The sequence below is a fragment of the Gavia stellata genome, chromosome 3, assembly GCF_030936135.1.
Source record: "Gavia stellata isolate bGavSte3 chromosome 3, bGavSte3.hap2, whole genome shotgun sequence".
NCBI classification, from domain to species: Eukaryota; Metazoa; Chordata; class Aves; order Gaviiformes; family Gaviidae; genus Gavia; species Gavia stellata.
Window position 1 is genome coordinate 93,535,441 of NC_082596.1, and position 26,515 is coordinate 93,561,955.

Sequence of the window (26,515 nt, forward strand, 5' to 3'; positions counted from 1 at the left end):
GGTCTGAAAGCCTTTCAGAGGCTGAAATGAGCAGAAGGCTAGGTTTTGGTAATAGTATTTGGCTGTATAAGGAATGTTGAGTGGTCACCACCTTTTACTGGTCAGATTTGAGTATTTTAAAACCAGGAAAGACTAGCAGATACTGTGATACAGCCAGGGATTCCAAGGTATCAAAAGTTGCTGTCAAAATACTAAGCATGGAGGGAGGCAGCCCTAAGCCAGACAGAAAGGCGGGTGCCAGTCCAAAGGACAGCCTCTGCCTCTAGCAAGCCTTGAGGGCTGCACTCGGGGATCTCCCCGGGGAGGAAAGCGCAAGCAAGACCGGTTAAGTTTTAGGAAAGGCTTTTGCTTTCGCACTTGTGGCAGAGACTACTCTGACACCCTTTCTTTGCATCTTCATGTAAAATTCCATGACCATGGTAACTCAGAATTGTTAACAGCTTTTATTGTTAACAGTGCTGTCTTCAACTAATTAACACTAATTTTGTATGATGCAGGTTTCAGAGTGTGCATCAATTATCTATTAAACAACTTGAGCAGCAAGATGTGATGCCGTTATTACCTACGCTAGTCCGTAGACACATGTGTATGTATCTTCTCTCCTCTTGCCTCCTTCACAAACAAAGCATTATTTCTATTTTAAATAACACAAATCTGTGGAATAGTGCAGAATTCTTAAGGTCATACTCCAAGATGACACACCTCAACTTACCTTCTTAGGAATTGTCTCTCTCAGGGAGGTTGTTTTAAAAAAACCAAACAGCAAGTTGAACATTAGCTGGATGTGTAATGTGTTCTAACATCTATGTTGGGGACTTGTTCAAATAGCAGACTACTTAAAGTTTAAAATCGGAACTTTATGAAAGAAGTAACTGGATGGAACTGGGAGCGCAGTACCTACCTTATGAATCTGTGAACTGTGGTGCAAGGCTAAACGAGCAATGTATTTACAAGGGCAGAATGAAGAGTTTTCTTTTTTTAAATGGAAATTGTTGAAACCAGTATGTTCTGTAGCAATTCCATTCTGAACATACAGCCTCCACAGGCTTTGGTTTTTTCTATGTATGAGGTCAGAGTTTTTTATCGCACATGAATGCATTTTGATTACTTTGAATAGTAAGAAAACCATTAAACATTTGCGTATGTCTGAGAGAGAAAGGTGGTCTTGTCAAAGATAGGTATTTCTCTCCATGCTTTTATTGTGCTTTCAGTCAGTTCCGTACAGGAAAAGGAGTCAGTGCAGTTCACAGAAGCCTCTCTGCACAACAGACAGAGCTTGGAAAGCGTATGTGAAAGCTTCCCAAATAGCTGCACCACATTTCAGTCCCTGCCTACTGCAGCTACAACTTGGTTGAGAACATCAGCATCCACATCCCCTCACGCACTGGGCTTTCCTGGGGTTTATCAGCCAAGGTATGTGAGCCAGTGTTTTTTCCACTGGATTGCTCAGTTCAGAGATATTTTTTTTTTACATCTCTACCTGCTAAGCAAAAAGGCTGCAAAAAAGCCAGCTAAAAATCTCAAAAACATTACAAACCCTATTAATTTTCTCACCTTATCGTGCTTTTTGTATCTGTAGTCACATATAGAGCAAGAACAACTGTGAAAATAATTACATACAACCGATTTTAACCAAACTAGGATCCCAGGCCTGCATAATTCTCATTTCTGTACCTTTTTCTTTCCATTTTTGACTCATCAGTCCTGAGTAAAAATGTTCACAGCTACAGTTAATGTCTTCTCAACCCGTGCCAGTACAGTGATTTATCTGGTGGCACCTAAGGAGCTACTCAGTGTGTGTTACAAAGAGGTTAAAAAACCCCAAACAAAAACCCGTTTGTGACCTGATTCAGAAGGATTTCATGCTCCCTCTACAGACCGGCAGAAACCAGTGGAGAACTACACCCTCAGAGTTCAGAGGTAAGTCCTAGGAAAAAACACAAATAGTGGGCATAAGAATTTTACTCCTTCTTTCAGTCCATCACAGGACACCAGGCTTCCACACCCTTTACTAACCCAGCTACTTACTGTGGTGCAGGCTAATCCACACTTCGTCTGGCCTTCGTGGAAGGCAAAGAAAGTAGAACTCGGCTTAAGAGAAACCAACAACCCATCTGTTAATTTTTATCACTGTTTGAATCAGTCCTTATGACTGATTAAACTGCAGCTCTGTCAATGCGTGTTGAAATAGCGGCAGAGGGCAAGCACAATTGCGCATTACCACAGGCCCGCTTTTCTTGTTACAAAACCCGCGTACGCTTTGAGCCTAAATTAATTGTTAAGGAATACCCAAGTAGCTACATTTCAAAAGCTGTTGTTGCTCACTTAAAATAAGGGAAACTTATTTCTGGTTACAGCCAATATAGAGGTGATGCTTCACAAGAGATGCAGGTATGCTTTTTACTTTGGAAAATCTGTTCTCTGCAATTAAATACGGCCTTGAAAAATCCATTAAAAAGGCCACTTTTGGGGGGGATTTTTCTTTGGTATTTGAAGTCAGATTCCTAAATCTGCAGCTCAGAACCAGAATTATTCATGAATGCTGACTGCTGTCATGCTTTCAGCTGAAAACACTGTTCTCTTTAAGAAAGGCCATCATGTGAAGAAGTATTTGACAGAAACACTTGAGAATGTCCAAAAAATAAGTACATCTACATGATACAGAAAACTAATGGAACATACGTGGGGTGGAGGTGAGCCTACTGTGGAAAACCTGTCACTGTTTTCCCTTCTGTTTCTCTCCTTCTGTGTATGAGCATTAAAATCTCACTATCGATTTTTGGCACAAAATATATATTAAATTAGCAAGTTTAGAAATTCCCACAGTTTTCAGTAAGGAAGAGCAAAAGCAAGGCAAGTGTCCAAAGTCCACCCTGTAACAATAAAAGTCTCTTCATTCCTGCTGTTCCTATTGGTTTGTTAATGTGCTTCTGCTCAGCCCAAATGTTTCCGCTTTAAGGTTGTTTTTTATCTCCACTCTTCCAGCTGGTTGGGATTTTTTCAAAACTGCAGGAACCTAGGCAAGACAAAATAGCCTGTGATTACATGAGAAGCTGGTCTATATGCAGCAGAAGGAAATAAGAGGCCTGAACCCTGATTTTTCTCCTCTTTTTTTTCAGAACAGCATCTTTGGCTTCTCCCTCCCTAATCCCTTTCAATACATTTCTCCAAGCCAGAGTCAGTACATGCTGGAGTTGGTTTTGAGCAACGCTTGAGGAGAATCCAGTTAGTTGCAGCCACAGCCAGCAATCCACAACAAACTACTTCCACCTGCCTCTTAGTGGCAAGGGAGGGGAGGGAAGAAGGGAGTTTATCTGGGCCCCCCTCTTGTCACTTGTAGCAACTTAACTTTTCAAGCCAGACATACTTCCCTGTTAGAAAATTAGAGTGCAGAATACAGGTAGACAATACAGTCCCACAAGCTGTAGTCAACAGGGAAAATGACCCATACAACATCTTGCTAACCTGAAGAGTGTCTTCCTTGGAAATCTTCATACAGCTTGGTGCAATAGAGCTCTACGGTGCCATCAGCATCAACGGCACAGATGGCTGGTGTGCATGTGAGGAACTATTGCAAACTTTGGATTGGGAGTCAGGACATCACAACGGTGGCATCATTCTCCAGAGAGATGTTACAGCTAGTACCTGTCCTCATCGTCTCTTTATCTTTACCTTCACTTTTACAAGACCGGGACCACAGATCCAGAGTTAGTATGTGGGTGAGGGGAGGAGGGCAGCATCCCTGATGTCCCTCACCACAAGCAGGCTGCTCTGGCAGCTGAGAAGGCCAATTAGGGCTGCTTCTACCCCGGCCTCAGCTTCCCTCGGGCTGCCAGGTGAAAGGAAATACAGCATCTCTCAAGTAACAGCCTGCAGCTTCCCTTCTGGTGACAGGGAGCAGGATCTTACTGTTCGAGTCTATCTTTGCCAGTGCTGGGCTTCCCACCTCATTCAGTCCAGCTAGAGAACCTTCTCCTTTGTCAAGTCAAGGAGCAGACACTGAGCTGAATTGCCCCACACCTCTGCAACAGCTTATTTCCCGCGTTAGAAATTAACTGTACGTGCAGAGTCTGAAGCAGAAACCCTAGGCAGCCATACGTACGTGAGGAGGTAGCGGAGGTTCTAGGTGCCGCCCAAGGAAGGAAAGCAAGCGCCGCCATATCAGACCGCTTCCCAGAAACATAATCCCCGTCACCAGCCAAAATATTCTGGGGTCCTACAACAGAACGTTCACGTTAGTCATGCAACTCTCTCTTCAGAAAAGGGATTATCCAAAGATAATCTCTTACTCCCCACCATCACCAGCCAAGCCCTACTTTGGGAAAAGGGCTGTTTCATAGCAAAGAATTTTATTTAGGCATCACCCTAGTGTAATCTGTTACTGTCCTGTGCAGTTTTCCTTCCTTCATCAGAAAGTTTGGAAATTCAACCTTGCTATTTAATGAATGTGGAAAGGCAGAAGTATTTTTTTTTCTTTTTGTTCCCCTAAAGATAGCACGTGCAATTGTAAATTTGTACCCCCAGTTTGTACCCCCACCAGTCTGGGCATAACCATGTAATTGACACTAGAGTATTTCCTCTGGCGTGTTGGAAATGCCCTGGCTGCTTGCCAGATCCCCTTGTACGTGGAGGACAAAGGTGGGCTTTTCAGAAGAATAGATGACCATTATAGCAACCTGAATATTGTTTTATAGTCAGTCTTGACTCAACCATAATTTTGTCTTCCCATTTCTTTTCTGTGGACATCACACAGACAAAAAAGCCTGCGATACTGTGCAGTTAGCCACAAAGTAATCTGCTTACAAAAAAGTGACTGCCCTAACACATGAATCACTGGACTAAATTATGTTACTTCACACACTAATGTAAATCTGGAGCTTTATCTATAAAAAGAATGGAGTTGTAGTGAATATAAAATGCACTCTAAGAGCAAGGCCCATGTTTTACGTCACTGATAAAAGCAGCATTCGTTCCTTACCTCTTCTAGAGATGACTCCAAGTTCATACCAAATGCAACTCCTATGAGTCCAAAGAGAGAGAGAGAGAAAGTCCCCATAGTCAGCTGCAAGTTCAGTCTCATCATCACATTACGGTGGCTAAAGAAGGGAGAAACATCTGTAAGGGGAACTCAAAAAATTGATCTGCTGCCTAAATCCTCAAATTCCAAACAGCACGCGCTAAAACCAAATAGTGAAACAGAGGCGGTCATGATGGAGTTAGGCAACCCAGTGACAAAACTCATGAAACAACAGTATAAAGAGGCTGTCGTTTTGAAATTGCTGCATCAGGACACCTCTAAGGCAGCAGGTTCTGCATAACCAGCAGCAGACTTGCCGGCATCACTTACTTCTTAGAGATGTATATACACAGAGTAACAGTAATTTATATTCTGTCACCACTAACTGGCCGGAATTTACATGCCCCTATTCGCAAGCAACAAAAATTTACCGTTACCTTGCAAAGAAGCACAGTTGGTAAATGCTGCAGACTATAAACTTGAGCCTGTTTTGGAGAATTCCATATTCAAGTCTTCCCCAAAAGGATTTTTGTGGTTTCCTGATGCAGCATCCACCAATTGCTCCTGCAGGTAACTCCCCAGTAAAGAGGAGAAAGAATATTAAACACTGACCTCAGAGTGACATGTGCTAATTATGTTTCAGGAAGAAAGCTGACCAGTAGTGAAAACTGTAGCATACAGAGAGAGAGGGGACACTCGCTCCAAAGTTATTAATTCTTGTATCACTCCATAGAGTGATAATGCAACTGGTACCGAACACCTGAGTAGCCCAGCCAGACTCTTAAATAAGAGTTTTGGTTTTGGTGAAGTAAGAGCAAACTTTCCTGAGTAGAATTTTATTTTGCCCCCAAATTCACAGACAGTTCCTCTAGTGAATAGCTCCCCAGAAGGATCTTGGAGAAGCTTGGTTTCTCCTGCGAGTGAAAACTGATGCCCAGCTAGAGAGGTTTTTACACATGCTAATTAGGGTGTCTTGTTGCTTTGCTTTACCCAGTTCACTGATAAGGAAAGGGCAATGCAGCTTCTTGCGCTGTGACAAGTCCAGTCAAACCCCCATGAAGATGGAATTCCCCAACTTTCCTTCCAGGCAGTGATTTGAGAAAGACCAGGCAGCATTAAGTTCTGCTCAGCTTTTGGCAGTCCCTCAGATCGGGTAGCTAACCTGTCCAGGTTGATAAATATTATGCTCTCCGAGTCGTCAATCAGTACTCTGAGCTCACGAGCTTCATTCGCAAGATCTTCTGCTTGTCTGTAATAGTTCTCCAGCAGCAGCTCCATTTCCTCTGCATGGTCAATCCCAGATGTACTCTCCTCACTGTGAGCAACAATTTATATTTTTCTGGTTAGCTTCATGTTGTATACAGATGTATCACTGACGTGTTAAGGCATGTAAGAGTTGTGGGGAACAGCCAACAAGAGTGCTGTTAGACACTAGATCGCAAAATCCAATCTTTGCAGTGAGGAACTTCTGTCAATACCAACAGCTTAAAATAAAAGGCATATTTTTATATCTATCAGCTGATCAGCATAGACAGTCAATGATTCTGAATAGAGCAGTTAGCATTTGATGTGCTCAAGGCATGCACAACACCAAAAATCTTACTTTTTCAGATTTTAAAAAGCTATAAAGTTATATAAATTTTATATTATTTATAAATTTTCTATTACTATAAACGTTCATATCGTTATAAAGTTACTATAAAGTGCTGACATTTTTGAAAGGAGATGCTTCATTTTTTGGTGCCCTCAAGTGGTGGAAGTTGGTAGCGGTGCAGTCAAAAACTCCAAAGAATAAAACCACCAAAAGTCAACAACTACACAGTGAAGGAGATGTTTTAGGTGTATATTAAAATAGTTTAGTTGTAAGGTGTTTCAGCTATACGCAGTAATTACGGCAAAACATTTTGGGAGCAGGAAGCAGCCTAAGAGTGGGCATCAAATGAAGATGCTGCTCTCCTAAGTGAAGTCTGAGAAACTTTCACCCTACTTCACAGCCCGACTGCTGGCGCAGCAGCCTTCTCTGCAACAGGCAGGCATGTTTCTGGCCCTGTACTGGATTGTTCACTGTCTAAATGAAGGCTGAGGCACCCAAGATCCACAAGAGCTTGGAAACTAGCAGTAAAGCCAGGAAGATTCTTTATCATTTTTTCTTTTGTGGTATGACCTCATTTCTCTAGAGAGACTAAACTTTTTAAAGACTCGCCTCCTGGCATTGCTGACTGTTAAAGAAACCTCTCTGAAGTGTTTTTCCAAGAAAATTAGTGAAACGTATTAAGAACCAACCCATGTAAGCTCCCTGGGGACCTTTAAAAGAGCCCCTAGTTTCTCCCTTATGGGGCAGAAACATTGAGTTAGCCAGGCTGATTTTAAAGCCCTCAGACCTTGAGGGTTTTATTGCATGCAGATGAGAGGAGCTGTGGAAAAGCCTTGGAGTACTATCTGCTGTATTCCAGACTCAGCTCAAGGTCCTATTTGATGAGTATCTTTAAATCGGCTTCTCTGTGGCTATACAAAGGGAAACAACAGGTATATGGACTTGAAGGTAACTGCCATCCCAGTTGCTTTCATTAATTAGCGTCCATCTGCCTCGTGAGTCTTTGACAGCCTGCCATCCCTTCACACAAAGATATGATGTCTGCCTCATCTTTCTGGGCTCAGCTCACCATTCCTGCCACAAACGATCTCCGATGGCACCTATATGCCTAGGCAGGTTCCTCCGCATCTTCTCAGGCTTCTGGAGCTCATCAAATATCACACAACACCTGCATCAATCCTGGGGCCGAAAGAGCTGTCCGCACACTGCCAGCCTGCCTGCACATGTGCTGTCGTGGCCAGCGCTTCCTAGAGTGCCCAGTGCACAGACTGCCTCCCTACACCCTGTAGCACAGCTCCAGCACTCTTCACACCACCTCTCACCACCTCTCCTACTCGTCTGCAAGAACGGATGACTTCAGGTTTCTCCCGACATGAGAGCGTAAAGTGACCTTGGTATCCTTCCTAGATGTTCCCTACAGACCGTCTACCGTGAGGCAAGAAGAAATTTGCCAGCAGCTTGTATTAAGTCTAAAGGAAGGCTGTGAGGAAAACCAGGATGAAGACCAGCTGCTGGCTCAGGAGCAGCCTGGAATTCAGAGCCCTCCCAACACTGCTCCAGCAGATGCATTATAAATGCAAACCATGTCCTGCTTCTGGAATACTGAGTTTCTGCTGCACATTTAGACTAAGCTCTGCGGAGCAAGAAACTATCTCCCGATTTCAAACCCATGCTACTGTGTGAACAGTATTAATACCCACATGCAACGTGGTTAGGTGAAAGTATTATTCAGCAACTTTGCAAAGGACCCTGAAAGGTAGTTTCTGTTATCTGCTTAAACATAAAACATGTCTCTATGCCCAAGATTTAAATACAATTCAGCCCAAAACATATTAGGATCTGATATTCATTATCTTTTTGCTTTTTAGTTTTTGTTCAAGTGACCAGTGCTGCTGCTGCTGTGTGCAGTCTTTCACCAGAATCTGAGAGAATGCAATAGGACTATTTCTGCGTCGACACTTTTTCCTGAAACGCTGCTCTTCAGGTCACAACAAGATTGCTCCAGGGTGTCTTTCCTTCAGGTTCTGCTGAGGAGCAAAAAGCTAGAAGCAAGATGTTCAGCACACTTCTAACAAAGGAAGCATGGTGTATGACCTATTTAAGACAAGCTTTAAAATCTGCCTCTTTGTTTCTTTGCTGAAACTGAAGAAAATTCTCGCAGAAAATGTTAATTTGTACTGAAAAATAACATTTTCTTTTTCTCCTCCTACCATCCTGCTCCCATCCCATTACACACTAGGTGAGCTGGCCTGCTATGCCAACAACTATTTGAAACTGCCCAATATGACTAGTGCTAGTGGAGTCCCTCTCCAAAATGGCAAATACAATGATTTCTGAAGCAGCAAGCATTAGGGCTTTAAAAAATTAGAAAGTCTTTTTCTTTCTGCTTTTTGGCAGTTTAGTGTTCAAGTTCTCCTTAAACAAAACACACTTGTAAAAAAGTATGTGGTTTCAAAGTATACATACAATACTTGTGGATCAGTCCATTTAGATAGACACAGCTCTTCTATTAATTCTTCTTCATCTAAGATCTCCAGAATTGTTTCTTTGAAAACTTTAAGATCTGTTTCCAGTTCTGACAAGCTGAAGAAAGAACAGGCAAAAGGTCAAGTAATCCCCACTGGCACCAGTGCACAAAGGTACCCTCTAAATGAGTTTGTCAGCCAGCACCCTCACCAGATCGAGTGGCCAGGGAAGACGTCCTTGTGGGATTCTAAGAGCTCCTTCAAAAAATTCCCTACAGACCACGCACTTAGCAGTGATCTGTCTGGGGGCCAGCGAGCTATAGATGCACACTAAGAGGGATTCAGTGATTTGTCTGGGGGCCAGCGAGCTACAGACGCACACTAAGAGGGATTCAGATGTGTTTTCTGGATATATTTGTAAGTCAGAAAAAACCCAAGCACTCCGTGAACATGTAGGGAGTGCATATTTGCACTGACGTATCAGAGAGGCCAATACATGAAGGTACCAGTGTATTAGTGCTAGTAACCTTAAAGCATAGATCCACAGGCTAATCTTGTTGTACATTACAGGGAACATTTTCATGATGTTATTTTGTTCTCTTAGGTATTATTTTGTTCCGTCAGATGCTATTTAAGAAGCTTGACTGTATTTCTGACAACTTGGAATAGATTTCCCTTTTTCTGTTTTTCCCCCGTATCACTACGTATCTCATATACCGATTTTTAAATTTACAAGTAAGACACACAACCCAGCATTACAGTAATTTAGGAAATTCATATTAGACATCATTTTTCTAACATTTCATTGCACGTAATTTTCTACGGTCATCTTCTAGTCTCTTCACAGCTTACTCTTATTTACCTCTTGCCATTTTGCAGGAGAATGTGTAGTTTACTCCTATCCACAGACAAAAGCTTGGGGTCCACTAGAGCTTCCAGTGTCTCAAGGATCTGAGGCTGCAAAGTGTTAAGTCTCCCCTGCAGTTTGCTGATCTAGATAACAACATGATCCTTTATAAGAATTAAAATTTAATTAAAATTTAGAATGACTTGGGCAACTGACTCCCATCTCTGAACACAGAATTCACAGTAAGAGGCAGTTAAAACCATCTGCTTTCGGGAAATACCTGCTATAGGGATACCACTTCCAAGATAAAGCCAGTGCAAAATATAATATTTTATAAAAGTGATTTGCACTGAATTGAAACCCAGTGACAACCACACCAATAAAGCTGATAAAGCTAAAATGCTATTTGTCTAGAAATGTCATGCTAGTATTAGCAAGCATAGATTTTTAAGGTTAGCTAGAAATCATTATCTGACTCCTGCGCAAGAGGCCAGACTTCTATTTCAGCTAAAGCACGTCTCTAGAAAGGAAGGTACTCTGACTTGGTTTTTATCTGCCCAAATGATGGTGAAGCCATCACATCCTTGTTCCAAAAAGCAAACTTTCCAATTAGCACTTTCTTGGGAAGGGAATGGAAACACACATACACACAAATCCATAAAAACTAAACCAACAAAAGCCAAAACAAAAAAAAAGCTCCTACAGTAAGTGTGGAATACATATACAAATGTGTATGTATAAATATTAAATGCAAGAAGAAAATCATACTGTCCTTTCTACAAAGCAACAACTTCCAAACCCATTTAAATAAAAGTAATATAGCTCACCCGGTACTGCAGAATTGCTTCTATGGCTCGGAATTCAAAGGGCAGGGAATATGTAACTAGTTGACCTTCCCCGGCCAGCTGAGACGCTAGTTCATTGTAGAGCCAGTGTTCCAGATTTAAATTACGATAATCTAGTATCAGAAGAAACTCTGGTGTTATGACAGCCTTCAAGAACTGAAAAAGACAGTACATGTAGGAGTCTGAAAAAAAAGGTCTCTGAAGATTTCTGTCTTCTCATGACTCTGTAGCACATTTGATAATTTAGGCTTCAATAAAGGAAAAGAACAGAATCTCATGCGAACTGCAAACCAGTGTATCCCCCCGGGTTCAGACACAGCACTGTGCTAATGGAGGTCTGACTGAGAAGCGGCTCCTTGTAAGTCTTTACTTCTATGACAATGTTAGTAACGTTTCTCCTATGCTCAGCTAGGAAAATGGTCATCAATACGTACTGTTGGTAAAGCCGTACCTCTGATGGCAGGGTAGAGCTCCAAAGACACCTTTACTGCTGGACTGCACGTCACAGAAAGCTGGTTTTAAAAGAACCGTGCAAGAAAATGCAAGCGCAGGATAAGACACGGTTCAAGTTTATACTCAGCTATAGGGAAACCATTACCTCCACTCTCATGATGATCCTGTTGTTCCTAGTTGCAATGCTCATTAGGTGTTGAAATCTTAGATCTCGAGCTTGAAGACCCAATTCCTGGTACAATTCTGTCTTCTTCTTTTCTATCATAAAAATATTTTCAGATGAAGACATTCAGGGGACAAGCATATATGTTCTGAAATTACATTTTAGTGTGTTACTAAGTCCCACAAAAGAAAAAAGTACTGTGCTGTCTTTAAAACAGTTATCCTCCCATTGATTCCTCAATGTAATTTATTTTTTACGAAGTTTAGAAGACTGTATCTTGGGTGGAAAGAGAAAAATTCTAGATGTAACTGAAAAAGTTGGCCGTCATAATGAATTTCATGTCAGAAACCAAGTGACTCATTTGAGAAAGCACACGTAATCCTACAGGAAGGGAAATACAAGGCAGGGAAAGTAGCATGCTGGTCAAAAAGGGAAAAGACAAAGTAAAAATGACCTTCCTGTAAGAGATGGTATATGTTATTTTAAAAATATTCACAGGATCACTAAGGTTGGAAAACACCGATAAGATCATCAATTCCAACCATCAATCAACACCACCATGCCCACTAAACCATGTCCTACAATGCCACGTCCACACGTTCCTTGAACATGTATATTTACTTAGAAATATACAAAAACTGTAACTATAAAGATGCTGTGAAGACCACAGAAGGCAGCAAAACAGAGGAAACATTGCAACATCCCAAATAAACAGAATGATGTATCCCAAATATAATTTTCTACCCCATGTAGATTCCCAGTTGGGCTTTTCTGTATTGGACAAGGGGAAAAAGACAAACAAAACTACAACAAAAACTCACCAAAATAGGTAGTATTTCCCTCTTTGTCAAGCTTCACCTAAAGGAATGGGAAAAAAAGTGGTTTTTTTTCACGAAACTATGGTAAAACAAGAAATCAATCTCTAAAATTGTCTGCGCTTGCCTAGAAGTCAAATGGAAAATACATTATGAAGAAAAAGCAACTTTTTATGCCCTCTCTTCACAGTTCATCCCAATTAAGAAAAATATTGCACCAAATTGCCACATATTCCACTGTGTTTCTATACACACCAAACAAAACCAGTGTCATCTGCATGACCACGTTCCAACATAGACCTTGGGAAGGAGGTGATTTACAGAGGAGCAGAGTGATTTAGGCATGAAAGGGCATCCTATGTTTTGGATTACAAATTTTGCTATTTCCTCTGGAGCAATATGAAAAACTTACCAATAAAATTTAAAGAAGAGTACCACAAATTGGGTAGTTAGGCCTTGTGCCCCCATCAAGTATTGCCTTAACATGCTATTCAGCTAGTAACCTGCATCGAAATCTGTTTTGCCTTACCACTTGCCATTCAGATTATTCATTTAACACTTGCATCTCCTAGTAAAATTATTTTATTGGAAAAACTGCGATGCCTGGTTTAATCTGGAAGTTTCCTGTTTTGCTCATAAACAGCTTATGCAGTTTTGCTCATAAACCACGTAGCTTAATTACATATTACTGGCTTTAAAAACAGCCTTCTGTGAATTAAACATACCTGAGCATACATTCTGGTAGAGCTGCAACAGGGGTTACGTGGCCGCAAGGACCTGCCTGCACGCACCTTGCTGCAGACGACTGCTTTTCATTCTCAACAAGGCGGCCTTACCTTCCCTCGTATGCGCTAATAATGTCAATCAAGCAGTCTGCAAATGGCTTTCAGGCTCATCTTAAAAAATAACATAGAGAGAGCTTGTTTTTTCCCCATATCCTACGTTTGCTTGGAACTGCAGCTACCAAGACACAGGAATAGTATTTCTAAAAGGCATTAGGAAGCCTCAACAGGCTGAAGAAGAAACCTTCTGCCTTCACAATTAAAGCAGGAGAACTTCCAGCAGATGCTTTATCTTAAACACCTTGATGAACGCTGTATACCATAACTGGCCTTCACGTCAGAATACCTTAGACCAACAATTCAGAACTAGGGATGTTCTCTAAGAGATGAATCCATCTGCTCTTACGATGCTTTAAGGAAAAACAACCAAAAAAAAAGAGCACCATTATCTTGCACAAGTTGCCCTTCTCGACAGAAGCGCCTGCACATACTTACCACTGCAAAAACAGGAGACACGCTAGCTAAGGTGGCTTGGGAGGCCTCTGTTGTGGCGTGTTGATAAAATTTACCTGAAGAAAGACAAGACATCCCTTCTTTCAGCACATGCGCTTTAATCACACGGTGTCCCGCTGCACCCTGTCTATATACGGCACTGGCACAGAAACTAAGCCGCCCCGATGGTGAGAAGGCCCCTACGACCCCGACAGCCGCCCCGCAGAGCCCGGGCAGCAGGCCGCTGCCTCACCGAGCGCGGCTACAGCCGCTGTGGTTTCCCGCTTCCCGGCCAGAGTGTCACCCTTCCTTCCTTCCTTCCTTCCTTCCTCCCCCGGCGCCCGCAGCGGGGCCGCCGCCGCCGCGCGGGTCCAGGGCCCGGCGGGGCCTGGCCGCAGGGGCCGGCCGGCGGCAAGCCCGGCCCAGGCCCAGGCCCAGCCCCAGCCCCGCCACTTACCCGCCCAGCGCAGCCCCCGGGCACACGGCGGCACCGCCACCCCCGCGGGCCGGCCCTGGCCCGGCGGCAGCCCCAGGGCCGCCCGCAGCCGGGACCCGCCGCCCGCCCAGCCGCGGGGGCGGCCCAGGGCGCGGGGGAGCAGCCCGGCGCGCAGCATGGGCGCGCAGGCACCGCGCAGCTCCCGGCCCGGCCCAGCGCGGCTCCCAGCGCGCAGCCGCGGCGGAGGAGGAGCGCGGGCGGCGGAGCATGGGAGGGGCGCGGCCGACGGCGGCCCCGCGGTGGGGGCCGGGCCACCCGTTGCGGGTCCCGGCGGGCGCGGGCAGCCGGGCTGGAGCTCGCGACGGAGCTCGCCCTGGCGGGCTGGCGGGCGGGCGCTGGCTGCCGGCGGAGGCGGTGGGAGAGCGGGGCCGCAGCCTGCGGCTCCCGACGTGCCCCCGCCAGCCGCCCTCACGGCGGCGTGTGCGGGCCCGCAGCCGCGGCGGTGTCCCCGCAAGGCCCGGGCGGCCCCAGGCCCTGCTCTGAGCTCCGGGAGCGTTCCGCAGAGCTCGTGGTGGTTGGGATTTGCCCCACCGCGTTCGGCCACTCGGTGGAGAGTCTGCTTTTAAAATGTGGGGGTTTTCCAAGTGTAGAACAGTTCTGCCCCCGGTAAAGGTCTTGCAATTAAATTTCTTCGCCCTACTTGTGTATCTAAAATAGCCAAGCTGGATGGTTGAGGTTTCAAAGTTTACTTCGTAACATACCAGCTTCCGCTATTCTATATTACTCTAAAACTGCAGCTTTCATGTGCAAAAGGAGAATGCAGAGAGCAGGAGTGTCCTTCCTTTGGCCGGTTCTGCCGGAGCACATAAATCAGTCCGAAGGCAGAGCCTGTGCTCAAAGCCCCGCGGCAGGTTGTGTTACCAAAACACGCCTCCAGCACTCAGGACTGCTTAGCGAGGAAATACAAGAGGAAGTAGGGAAGCGATTGTGCCCCTGTACTTGGCGCTGGTGGGGCCGCACCTCGAATGCTGTGTTCAGTTTTGGGCCCCTTCCTACAAGAAGGGCATTGAGGTGCTGGAGCGTGTCCAGAGAAGGGCGACGAAGCTGGTGAGGGATCTGGAGCACAAGTCTGATGAGGAGCGGCTGAGGGAGCTGGGGTTGTTCAGTCTGGAGAAGAGGAGGCTGAGGGGAGACCTCATCGCTCTCTACAACTGCCTGAAAGGGGGTTGTGGTGAGGTGGGTGTTGGTCTCTTCTCCCAAGTGACTAGAGCCAGGACAATAGGAAATGGCCTCAAGTTGCACCAGGTGAGGATCAGGCTGGATATTAGGAAAAAATTCTTTGCTGAGAGAGTGGTGAAGCACTGGAAGAGGCTGCCCAGGGAGGTGGTGGAGTCACCATCCCTGGAGGTGTTCAAGGAACGTGTGGACGTGGCACTGCGGGACATGGTTTAGTGGGCATGGTGGGGCTGGGTTGATGGTTGGACTTGATGATCTTGCAGGTCTTTTCCAACCTTAATGATTCTGTGGTTCTGTGAAGTGATTATGCTGCTAATGAAATGACTGGTACAGCATGGCTGCCACAACAGGAGGGCACCAGTCTAAACACCGGCCTGGGCACGGGGCTGAGTTTTGGAGACGAGGGGGTCGGGGCCAACTTCAGCTCTCGGCTGGGCTGTAAGTTAAAGGGAAGTCACCTGAGGGCAGCCACCATCCCCTACTTCCCTACAGCACATCACCTCTGCGTGTGTGTGTGTTTGGACGTACATACATTAACACGCATAGATGAGAGTTAGTTCAAAGTGGATTCATGTGTACAGAATCAGAAGGATGGTTTACGCACAATTTGCACAAAGATAAATTACTTCACGAGGAAGTAATTAAATAAAAAAGTTCCTTAGCAGCTATAGACAGCGTGTGTGTGTAGAGTGAAGCCATCAGAGGTTTTCAGTTTCAGAGTAAGCGTGCCTGAATGCAAGGGTTGGCCCCCCTTATACTTGATAAAAAGCTGGAATCTACTGAAATGGGAGTATTTTAGCTCTGGTTTTAGTGATCACAGCCGGTGGCAGTATGTACAAGACAAATTCAATTCTCCTCCATGTCAGAGATACTTAAGCAAAAATTGGAAATACCAGCCAGCACAGAAAATACCGCAGGGGTGGAGGAAATAAACATACACCATTGCTGGCGACTAACGGCAGCTTATGTTGATGCCACATGCTTGGAATGCAAAAGCTAGGGAAGCATCTGAAGAATATCTGCCAGAAATTTACATTTAATGAATGTGCAGACATTTCACACTCTTTGATAAAAAAGGGAAAAGATACAGGGTTGATCTATTTGTTTTCCTTTGTCCATCTGTCATTCTGGCTGCTTACACAACAGAAGTGTTGGAAACAAGATGACATAACTTCACACAGAATATATATTGATACGAACTTTGATATCTACCATATAATAGGCCACTATACCAGTAAGTATTGGTATTGTTGCTTGTTATAGCTGCATTAGAAGCCATCATTGTAATTGTCTGGAAGGGTAGACAATAACCAAATATCACCTCTCTCTTTAGACGTGAAGACAACGCATTGGTGTGAACTGGCAGCCGGTGATGAAGCACGGCTAGAGTGTCTAATTTTATACTGCTGCTGACAAAAGATGACTGGAGAGCTAGAACTGCCATCTATTTATTGCAGCTCTAAATACCAGCGAGCGCTTGTTGCTTCTGCAACATGCATGTGTCAGGTGTTGGGTCTGTCCTGCAGTGCCAACCTTTGGGAGCAGTTTGCTGGATTTAATCAAAAAAATAATGGGTCAAGCTCTTCTAGTGTTAGTTGAAGAAGCTCATTGACACAAATGGGCATAACGGCTGTTCTCCATTCAGCCCAAATAAGAGGATAGCTCCTGCATAGACTTGCTTAGCCGTGACATTACCATCCAAATCAGAAGCCATTTGTGAGGTTGAATTATGTGAGCAACTAATTCCACTGTCAACTGAATGTCAGTGCAGACATGAGGGACTGGTCTGATTGCAGCTGGGCTATGTGGAAGAGAAAGAGCAGAAACACCAAAGAAAAACACACAGAAAGAGAGGAAAATCGTAGGTATCATCAGAGGAGTCCTTATAAACTTTTACTGAAGAAAAGCTCAAAGAACGTTTAGGTAAAATTGTGGTAGAAAGGTGTATAGATGTCTGTCTACAGAGCAATTATTTCCCGGTGTATGATTTGTGTATTTAATCAATCCTGTTTATATACAAAGATGTGCCTGAACCTATTACCCATTTCTTCTCCTAAAAGAAATGCTCACAGGAGCCCCATTTTATTCATGTTGAGGAAACAGAAAAAAAAAAAAAAACAAAAAACCCCCAACCAAAACCCAAAAACCAGATTAACCAAAAAAATGTAAATTTGCTTCCAGACAGTAGATGAGTGTCTAGTGGATGATTAGCACAGCTGAGTAAGAATAGAGACAGAGAAAAGGAAAGACCCCATGGAAAACTTAAAATACATAATATTCATATTTAGAATAATTTCTCTTATGTGAATCAGTCAGAAATACACAGTTGATAATCTCAGGTGCCTTGATCAAAGGTAGCTACAGTAACACACTGAGAACTCTTTGCCTAGAAAGGATGACTGCACTTTCATTACAAGACCACGTGAAAGATATTTTTCAGCTTTTTCCCTACTTGAGCTAACCACCTGGAATTTGTTTCTCCATGGAGAACCGTTTCATCATGTGCTTCTAAGGGTTTGCCAAAGCCTTTTCCCTCTGTAAGCCTTTATCATCTCAGCTGTCTCAAATATACTGGTAGAAATCACCTGCGTCATCAAAAGCTGTAGCTTAAACTGTGATTGTCTAATGCTTTATTTTTAAGCAAAAATAATTGATCCTGGTATTCTAAGGAGTTTTTGATCTGGCAATTGTATAAGTAGATGAAATTGCTATGACATGGGTTTTAAAATTTACAACTACATCAGTACATCAGTATTTTGTTTCTTCTTCCAGTTAGCGTGTTTGCGTGAGAGTTGAACCACCTGGTATTTATGTACTTTAAACTGTCACTGCAGACAGTCCGATTACCCCAGAATTGCAACTGGGAATAAACTGGCTGCTATTGCTTAGTCTGATTTTTAGGTAAGCTGCACAAAGGTGTAGTTATTAAGTGTGATTCTGAGCACTGTGTGGAACAGAATAAGCTGAATTCCGTTCTCTGTGTTTAGAAACGATATCTTTACCCTTTCTGTACATTCTATCGGTCTTTTCTTCAGCACTAGGGCATGTTCCTGTCCTTGTGTTTTGCTGTCACTGAGCCTTGCCAGGGACCTGCAACAAGCTGCAAAATGTTTTCTGGTCCTGAAATGGCAGAGACCTCACGGCATTTTGCTGCAGAAAACCCAACCCTGTTTGGTGCTGTGTCGCTATGCCATGGCTCTATTCTCATCACAACCCCCAAGGTGTGCTTGTTACGTGACCTCAGCTCCATCATGCGGTCCTGACGCACGACCTGACTGACGTGGTCTCATGCATCAACCTCAAGTAAGACGAGAGGTCTTATGTTACTCCATCATCTCTCCATTTATCTTCATCGCGTCAGTGGTTCAGCAGCTTGTCTCGTTACCGTTGCAAATGTGATAGAAGATAGCTTAGAAACTGAAGTAATAGTGGCGGTAAGAGGTCAGGCCCTGGAAAGACTGGAAGGAGCAGATTCTCACGGATGAAGGCTTTGCTATCACGGGCTGAAGTGTTTGAGCTTTTCTTAGCTTTCTGGCAGTGGTTGTAGTTAGGCAGGATGGAAAACATGCTGACTTTGTACTGTATTGGAAACACTCTGGTTTTGTTTTGCTTTGTTCCTATTACTGAAGAAAACAAAATGTATTGTTCTGAAAAGGTTGGTGTGAAATGGTGAGCTCTATAGCCCATGGTGGGCTGGACAGTCATGAGTGCTTTTCAGGGGCTGAATTTGAAGGTGTTGCCTTATGGGTAAGAAAACGGTGAGATTCCACTGCAGCACAAGTAAAGGGATAGAGGCCAGAAACGCAAGCAGCTGAATTTGAAAGGGGAAGTCTTCAGAAGCATAGCTATTAGCTATGTAAAGCTTAAAGTATGGACAACATTCTGCATTGCAATTCTTCAGAGGATTCAGAATGTACTCCTGGTTTTGGGCAAAGATTTTGCCCACCAGTTCTAGGCTGCTTTAAGGCTAGCAATGCGCTCATACCATTTAAGGGGTATTTTATTGCAGTCCACAAAAGTGATGGTAACTAGCGTGGCCATAGGTAAAGACCAACAGTATTTTGGAGTAGACCAAGTGTCGAAATGGGTGCACGAGTGAAATATTCAGTGGTTTATTCCTACGCCAAAGATGTGTGTGCTTTCAAACTACACCTAAGATCACTAGAAGTGGTAGAATCCGGCACAAAATAGCAGGTAGTTGATGTATCACTACTTGACTGCAGAACAGTGTGAAGGTCACCAGCATTTTTGGGTTTTACACATAAGCATATTTTTAATACAAATTTGCATTTCAGGTTGCAATAGAACAATGTTAAAGAGTATTAATTTGAGGATGGTAAATGCTTGGTTCTCCCCTTCATTAGAAGAAAACCATCAGCAAGTAGAGAAATTTAACTGTTAACCAATAACAGTAGCATATTTGACTTCCCTCACCCTGAAATTGCTCTTTTTGTAATGGTTAACTGCCCTGTTGTAACTCACAGCAGGGGGGTAATTTTGCCATCAGAGGAGGTAAGATAAAAGGAAAGAAAAATTCCTTCCATCACACGTGTTGAAATCCATTTGGAAGAACAATCATTACTGTACACTAAACAATTCCAGGGAGGAAGGTCTAGACCAGTTTTAGTCTCGCAACAGTCAGGGGCAAAAAGGGGTTGTTGAAGGAATTCAGTTTGAATTTAAGGCATTTTCTGTTTATTTTCTCTCGGGTTTTATGGTTTCTTATACCCAAGGTGTGGCAAAAATCCAGTGGAATCAAAGTATCTGTATTTCATTATGCAGCTTCCTGGAAAGCGCAAAGCAGACGGCATTAAAAAGTATAGCCAAAAGTCATGTCCCCGGCATGCCTAAAGTGTTTTCAAGTAAAGAAAACTTATCTGTACCCAGAATTTGTTTGGACACATCAGAGACTCACCTGTTCATTCAACAACCCCGTAAGATGCATGCTTGATTGATTTTTTTTTTTTACAATTTTTAACAGTCTGAAGGGATTAAAAAAAAATCTACTACTCTGATAAGGCAATATCCAAAGTTACTTTCCAAACATTGGACAGTCTGAAGATGTTTGGCTGAGAATTAGCAAGGAAAATGCAGCTTCAAGTGGATCATTTGTTTACAAAGCGTTCTAAATAGTTTAAGATTAAAACGATAATGGGATAATTTCATGATCTGATGTATTTATCTGTGAAATCTAAGGGAGTCTTTTGATGATGGTAGAGGCTGGATCTCGTCCTTAATATCTGTATTATTATATATTTTTTATATATGCTATATCATATCTACTATGTAGAATTATAGAAATTGTTTGATTTAGGAAAAAGTGCAACATTAACCCAATTTCATTTTATATTATGTTATTTGAACCACAAATGGGTTATTTTATATTTTTGTCTATTGTTTTTCTGGTTTATTCTGTTGATGCATTTTTGTTAAAAATAAATTGTGCCGAAGGATATTCTTCTGATTTATCAGGCTACTGTTCATAGTGTATTTCGAATCTGAGCTTGGTTTAGTGGGGCAAGTCACCTCCAAGTCTGACTAACTGAAGTTACCCAGAGAGAATTGCAGGTTTGGGCCAGCTCAGCAGAAGTGGTAACAGCTTTTGTGATAGATCCCAGATTCTGAAGAGAACAAATTATAACAGATTCACTCAGCCGAAGGATGATAGGAGTATTGAAAAGTTTTTAAATATTTCAGGAATGCAATAACTAAACAAACTTACCCAATTGCTGGGGGAGTGCAGTTTAGTTTTCTGTTACTAGATAATTTTGCCCATTCAGATGGTAGGATGGGGGAAAAGAACCCAAACAGTGTCCGCAACATTTACACATAATCTCGAAAATTCAGAGGGCGTCATGCTAGTACACATATTAAAAAAAAATCAGTTGCCCATACATATATGCAATTAATTTGTGTAATCCAAGAATCTAATTTCAACCCTACTGATCTTTTTTTTTCCCTTCAAGATCACGGCCCAGCTTTATTTCTGAACTGCAGCAAATGTGAACAGCAAATGGCAACAGGCGACCTGGAGCAACGATCCAGTTTTCAGGTGGGATTTTTAATAACTGACAAGAAGAAAAGTAAGAATGGAGTAAATAATGGTTAGGTATGATTTTTCAGTGGTTTGGTATTCAAGGAGCGTGTGGACGTGGCATTGTGGGACGTGGCTTGATGGGCATGGTGTGTGGTGTGGTGTTTTGTGTGGTGGTGTTGTTTTTTGCAGTTTTGGTTTGGTTTGGTTTTTTTGTAATGGTTGGACTTGATGATCTTACAGGTCTTTTCCAACCTTAGTGATTCTGTGATTCTGTGATTGCTTCATACATGGACCATCCTGCACACACAAGTGATAATCGTTAGATGTCAATACTGAACCAAAGGCAAAATCAGGCACCAAATAACTAAATCTCCAGTGGAGAAAGCATCTATCAGACTCAGCAAAGGAATATGGAAAAGAAGCCAGGGCAGAGAGCCTGAAGCAGTCACTCATGGTGTAGAAACCGCCTCTTGGTGACGGCTGGGGCTTGCTCTTCCTCCACGCCGGCCTAGCTGGGTAGCGTTTTCACAACCTTGGTCTGGAAAGTCTAGTCTGGTTTATTCCTGAGAGGGGAAAAACTGACCCCTTCGGTAAGAAATCCCAAGAAGAGCTGGCCAGATGTGAAGGAAATACGAGTTTTTCAGGCACCCTCCTCCTCGGCCCCGTCCCCCGCTGGCCAGGCTGCCCGTCCCGGCGGGCTCCCACCCGCCCGGTGCCTGCCCCCCGCCTGCCCCCGCCCCCAGCTCCCGGCCCTGGCCGGCGGGGCCAGAGCCCCTGACGGGACAGACTCGCGGGTGGTTAATCCTCTACTCACCGACCCCCGGGTGAAGGGCGGCCCCTCCGCGGCGGGGCCGGGGGGGACCGTTACCGGCGGGTAACGGCCGCTGGCCGGCAGCCCGCCACGCGCTGAGCCGCCATGTCACGGCAGCTCCGCCTCGCTCGGCCCGGCCCCGCTGCCCGTGCTGGCTGTGGGAGCGCTGAGGCGACTCAGCTTTCCCCCGCCGCCGCCGCTCCCCCCTCAGGGCCGCGCCGCCGGTCGGCCCTTCCCTCGTGGCGGGGAGCCCCGGCGCGCTGCAGGGGAGAGGCGGCGGCGGGCAGCGCCTCGGCCGCCGGGGAGGAGGAGGAGGCAGAGCGGGGGCTTCCCTCCCTCCCTCAGGTGCGGGGCCTTTGGCCCGGTTCCCTCTGGCCCCGTTGCCCCCATGTCCCTCTCCCCGCCTCTGGGCATGAGACCTCTCCGTCCTCCTTCCCTCAGCCATCGCCTGGAGAACAATTCAGCCGTGTGTTGTACTGGCCCCTGCGCTGCCCTGCCCCTGTCGCGGCCACTGGCTCTGGGTCTGTCGGCCTTCAGCGGGGAGGGCGAGCACATGGGGGGTACAGTTTCCCGAGGAAACCGGTAGCGGCAAGCCGCTTTCCGTGATGGCAAAGCCGGAGGATAAAGACCCTGGCAGGCTGTGGGTCGCCTGCAGTCCGTTTTCCTGCTGTTTTGGATATACTTCCATGCAATGGTGTTTTTTTTTCGCCTGGGTTAGTGTAACCCGTGTTAACCTCCCCAGGCGCCAAGGAGCGGCAAGAGCTGGTTGCCAAGGAGGAGCCACTCTTGCAAGGCTGAGCAGAGCCGTGCCGCGGGCCCCGGGGAGGCTGTAATCCCTCCCCGCAGCGCCGGCCTCCCTCCTCTGCCTCCCTGGAGGTGGGCCCTGCTGCCCAGGCCCCGGCGTGGGTGTGGGTGCTTCACCCCTGGCAGGCAGTTGTCAGGGCGGAGGCGAGAGGGGAGCTCGGCCAGGAACCCTCTCCTCAGTAAACAGGAGCAGGCAGCGCGTCAGGGCGGCTTGGGCTGCGCAGGAGCTCCGAAGCCACCGAGCATGACTAGTCCTGGCACGAAGGGGTCGTGGCTCTCGCAGCCGATGGTGAAGAGCGTGCTGGTCTATCGCAACGGGGACCCATTCTTCCCGGGGCGCCGTATTGTCATCAATGAGAAGAAAGTGTCCAACTTCGAGGTCTTCCTGAAAGAGGTGACAGGTGGGGTGAAGGCACCCTTCGGAGCTGTGCGTAACATCTATACCCCTCGGGGTGGGCATCGTGTCCGGCAGCTGGAGGAGCTGCAGAGCGGAGAGCAGTATGTGGCTGGTGGCAGGGAAGCCTTCAAGAAACTCAAGTGAGTGGCTAAAAAGTAACGTAAGATTTCTGTGGGACTTGAATATCAGCATGTGGGGTTTGGCACTATGGCAGTACTTCAGAGGACCCCCCACCCCACCCCTTTTAGTAGGCGTTGCGCAAAGAGGACTTAAAGGCTGTGACCCAAGGCAAAAAGAAATGTACTGGTAACAAATAAAACTGCAAAAGAGCTTTAGAGGCGAGCCACAGAAAGGCTCCTGTTACCATCAGTTGCATAGTGCCATCTCCTTGACGTAACAGTAGAAAAGGAGAAACAGCCCTTTAACGCGAAGGACGAGCAGCAGTGGCATGTTGTTGTGCTGCATGTGCTTAACTGAGAGGCGAGTGTCGATATTCTTGCTCAGCAGTAACAGGGAAAAAGCTGTAGAAAGGTGGAGTGTTGACAGTCCTGCCCTGAAGTTGATGAGCCTGGGAATTTAATTCCCAACATTTCCTTTCTTGCTTATTTTTAAAAAGTCTAAAATATTCTACCCAGCTATCCACCTCTCCATCACTTCTGTTCATTTTGGGTAGGTGTATAGCCTTTTTATGACCAGAACAGCTGACTCCCTCCTGTTAGTTAAAAGATGTCTGCTTTCTTTTCCCTGCCCAGACACTGAGAATTAAGCTGATGGTTTCTCTGTTTTCTAGTGAGCAACTGGGAGAATATCCTGGAGGAGAGCGGGGCTTTTAGGTGTGTTTCCTGAGTGGCTCTGCATGTGATCAGTAACGGTTCTTAATTCTGGCAGTGAATTTCATGGTCTCAATTGCCTAATTATATGTTTTGTTCAGTCTTTGTGGGCATTTTTCCTACAGCTGAATTAAAAAAAAAAAATCTCAAAATTAACAATCCCTTTCTGGAGGTCGTTGGGAATTTATATGCTAAACGAGCAGCTTTACAGGACCTCGCTCATCTTGGTTTTATAGAGTTGAGGACACTACATTTCTCAGGAGAGCTCATGTTTCAGGACGAAACTCTCTGTGTAATGAACAGGATTTCTGTCAGCACTCACCACTTTTGTCACTGTCTGCTTCTGAAGATTTCTTGAAACTTCTTGCACTTCAGTGGCAAAGCTAGAGAGAAAGATGTGTGACAGGCTAAATATAAGCCCCTTTCCCTCTGTAATCTCTTCCATGGCAAATGCAGTGCTCAACTCTCAAGAAAGATCTACTGTATCTTTTTGGTATTAAATCCTGTGATTCTGCGGATGGCTTAAACTTGTTAGTTGTCAGCACATCATGTTTCACCTCCCTAAATGTGTTTTATGTTCGACAGACAGACTAAAAGTAAGTGTCTGGCATTAGCATGCACTTGTGTAGAGAATTGGGCACTCTGGATTTATTTTGGGGGGGAAAAAGCATTTCTTTTTGTCATTTCATGTTTTATGGTCACAGATTTATGGCGAGAGCTTTTCAGACTTTTATGGTTGTAACATGTGACAAGATACCTAAGTATTTAAGGTCAACGAAGCGAATACTTTAAGAAAAGCTAACCTAAAGGACTCGGTAACAGCAGGCTGTTTTATATATCCCTTGATAGTATGGCATAGTCCTGTGCTGTAGGGAGGATAAATGGGATGACTTGAGATCTTTTCCATTTCTGCGTTCAGAGTTGGAGTTCTTCACTGTTAGTATTTATTTATATAGTGCTGTAAATGTTGGCAGTGCTTTTTACAAGCATTATTTAAGACAGGCTGAAGGGCTTAATGTTGATGTTGTTCTTCACTGAGTTGTAGACAGAATGATAATTAGGGAGACATCTTAGCCAGAAAAGTCAGAGGAGAGGAGGACTTAATTGAAAGGGACAATTTTGTGAAAGGAATTGAAGGAATTAAAGAAAAGAGCATATGTTTGTGTATGTGTCACAGGCAAAGATAAAGCAGTTGCAGCTGTGGAGACTAAAGCATCTGCCCTAAAGGATCTGAGTCTGGCCTGATAGCAGCAAGGCGTTTGTATGCTTTTAACAATTTTTTTGCGGTGATGCTTGTTGGACACATTCATTGCTGTGATAGACTATGCAGGGCTGAACTTTGAAACGGAGGCTTGTGGCACTGCTGTGTGGGAGCATGATGGAAAGGAGAGAGTATCCAAGGAGAAGCAGAAGCTGAAAGTGTCATTGCTCCACTTCAAGCGGTGCATTTGTTTCTTCTCAGATGCCTTATACCGAGAACTGAATGTCTTTCTTCCCTGTCCACAGTGAATTCTAGACTAAACTGTGCTCGCCTTTAGCATGTGAACCTCTGTCATTCCAAGCCCTGAATCTTAACATCTTGAGATAGATACTTCTGAGGGTATATAGTCAATATAAACTTCCGATATGTTTCATTTTTTAAATAAAATCATCAGCATTTAAAAATTCTGCTTTTGGAAAAATAGTTCTAAGTGTGGTTTAACGGAAGACTTATTAGCCAATGTTGGGAATTTTCATAAAATATAACAACTTTCCCAGCTTGCTTTTTCATTTGCAGGTATGCTAAGTGAAGACACACTTTTTTGGTGTGTATGTGGCAGTGAGGTATGTTGGTATATCGTAGTTGTTCCAGCGCCGAGTGAGAATCCACGTTCAGGCCTGCACCCCTGTGAAGTTCTTCCCTGACCCTCAGCTTCCTGAAAGAAAATTGTCTATGCTGGAGCTGGTTTCAATTTTTAGCTTTTTTTCAGCGTGCTGCTCTACCCTCCTCCTTCCTTTGCCCGTTTACTTGTATCTGTGCTCATTAATTAATGGTAGATTGTCCTCTCTCCGGCCGTGTCTCTTTAAACAACACTGTAGTTTCACCACTGGCTTGGATAGTCATTGGGTGGAAGTATTTCTGCTTTCTTAGCAAGTGGGAATACTTTTGTAAAGTTTTTGGTCTGGGATTTTTTTGGGTGCCCTTATCCCAAGAAAGGCCTTTGGCTTTATTTAGACTTTTTCAAATGTGTAGATTCCTGAAATTTGACAACTGAATGCTCAGACCTCTGCAGAGTGAATTTAAGCCTTTGTCTATATATTTGCTGTTCTTTGTCACTTTTCTCAGTTCTCCTCCAAGTAATTCACAGATGCCCAGCACACAAGAACCACAGCCAGCAGCTGTTGTTAGAGGCCGTTGGAACTATTTTGTCTGAGGCATTTCTTTCTTTTCAGTCTTGTAGGCTTTAAGACTTGTTTTTTGCTCTCAAGAGAACTCCTTCATTTTTACATG

At 44.5% G+C, this 26,515-nt stretch overlaps 2 protein-coding genes across 2 annotated transcripts in view; one reads left to right on the plus strand and one right to left on the minus strand.

Moving 5' to 3' along the window:
* Positions 1–1,541: 1,541 nt before the first annotated feature.
* MRS2 (magnesium transporter MRS2) lies at positions 1,542–14,087 on the minus strand. The gene is made up of 11 exons (XM_059836341.1): positions 13,931–14,087; positions 13,477–13,550; positions 12,206–12,242; positions 11,367–11,479; positions 10,751–10,924; positions 9,939–10,069; positions 9,078–9,194; positions 6,180–6,332; positions 4,979–5,096; positions 4,103–4,216; positions 1,542–3,016 (listed from the first exon to the last, which is right to left on the minus strand). Exons 1-11 carry the CDS (start codon positions 14,085–14,087, stop codon positions 2,909–2,911), a joined length of 1,296 nt encoding a protein of 431 aa, XP_059692324.1. The 3' UTR covers positions 1,542–2,908.
* Positions 14,088–23,041: 8,954 nt separating this feature from the next.
* The window catches only part of DCDC2 (doublecortin domain containing 2), a 73,600-nt gene continuing 70,126 nt past the window's right edge, over positions 23,042–26,515 (plus strand). The window contains exon 1 of the mRNA XM_059815598.1: positions 23,042–23,334. Within this exon, the coding sequence (XP_059671581.1) occupies positions 23,042–23,334 (293 nt within the window). The remainder of the gene's footprint in view (positions 23,335–26,515) is intronic.

What these genes read in the sequence shown, in the direction of transcription:
- MRS2 (XM_059836341.1), bottom strand. Translation starts at nt 14,087, where the DNA reads ATGCTGCGCGCCGGGCTGCTCCCCCGCGCCCTGGGCCGCCCCCGCGGC. An exon ending in GGGAAATACTACCTATTTTG is followed by an intron (nt 11,480 to 12,205) that starts GTGAGTTTTTGT and finishes TTTTTATGATAG; the next exon opens with AAAAGAAGAAGACAGAATTG. An exon ending in AAGCAATTCTGCAGTACCGG is followed by an intron (nt 10,070 to 10,750) that starts GTGAGCTATATT and finishes GTTGTTATCTAG; the next exon opens with ATCAGCAAACTGCAGGGGAG.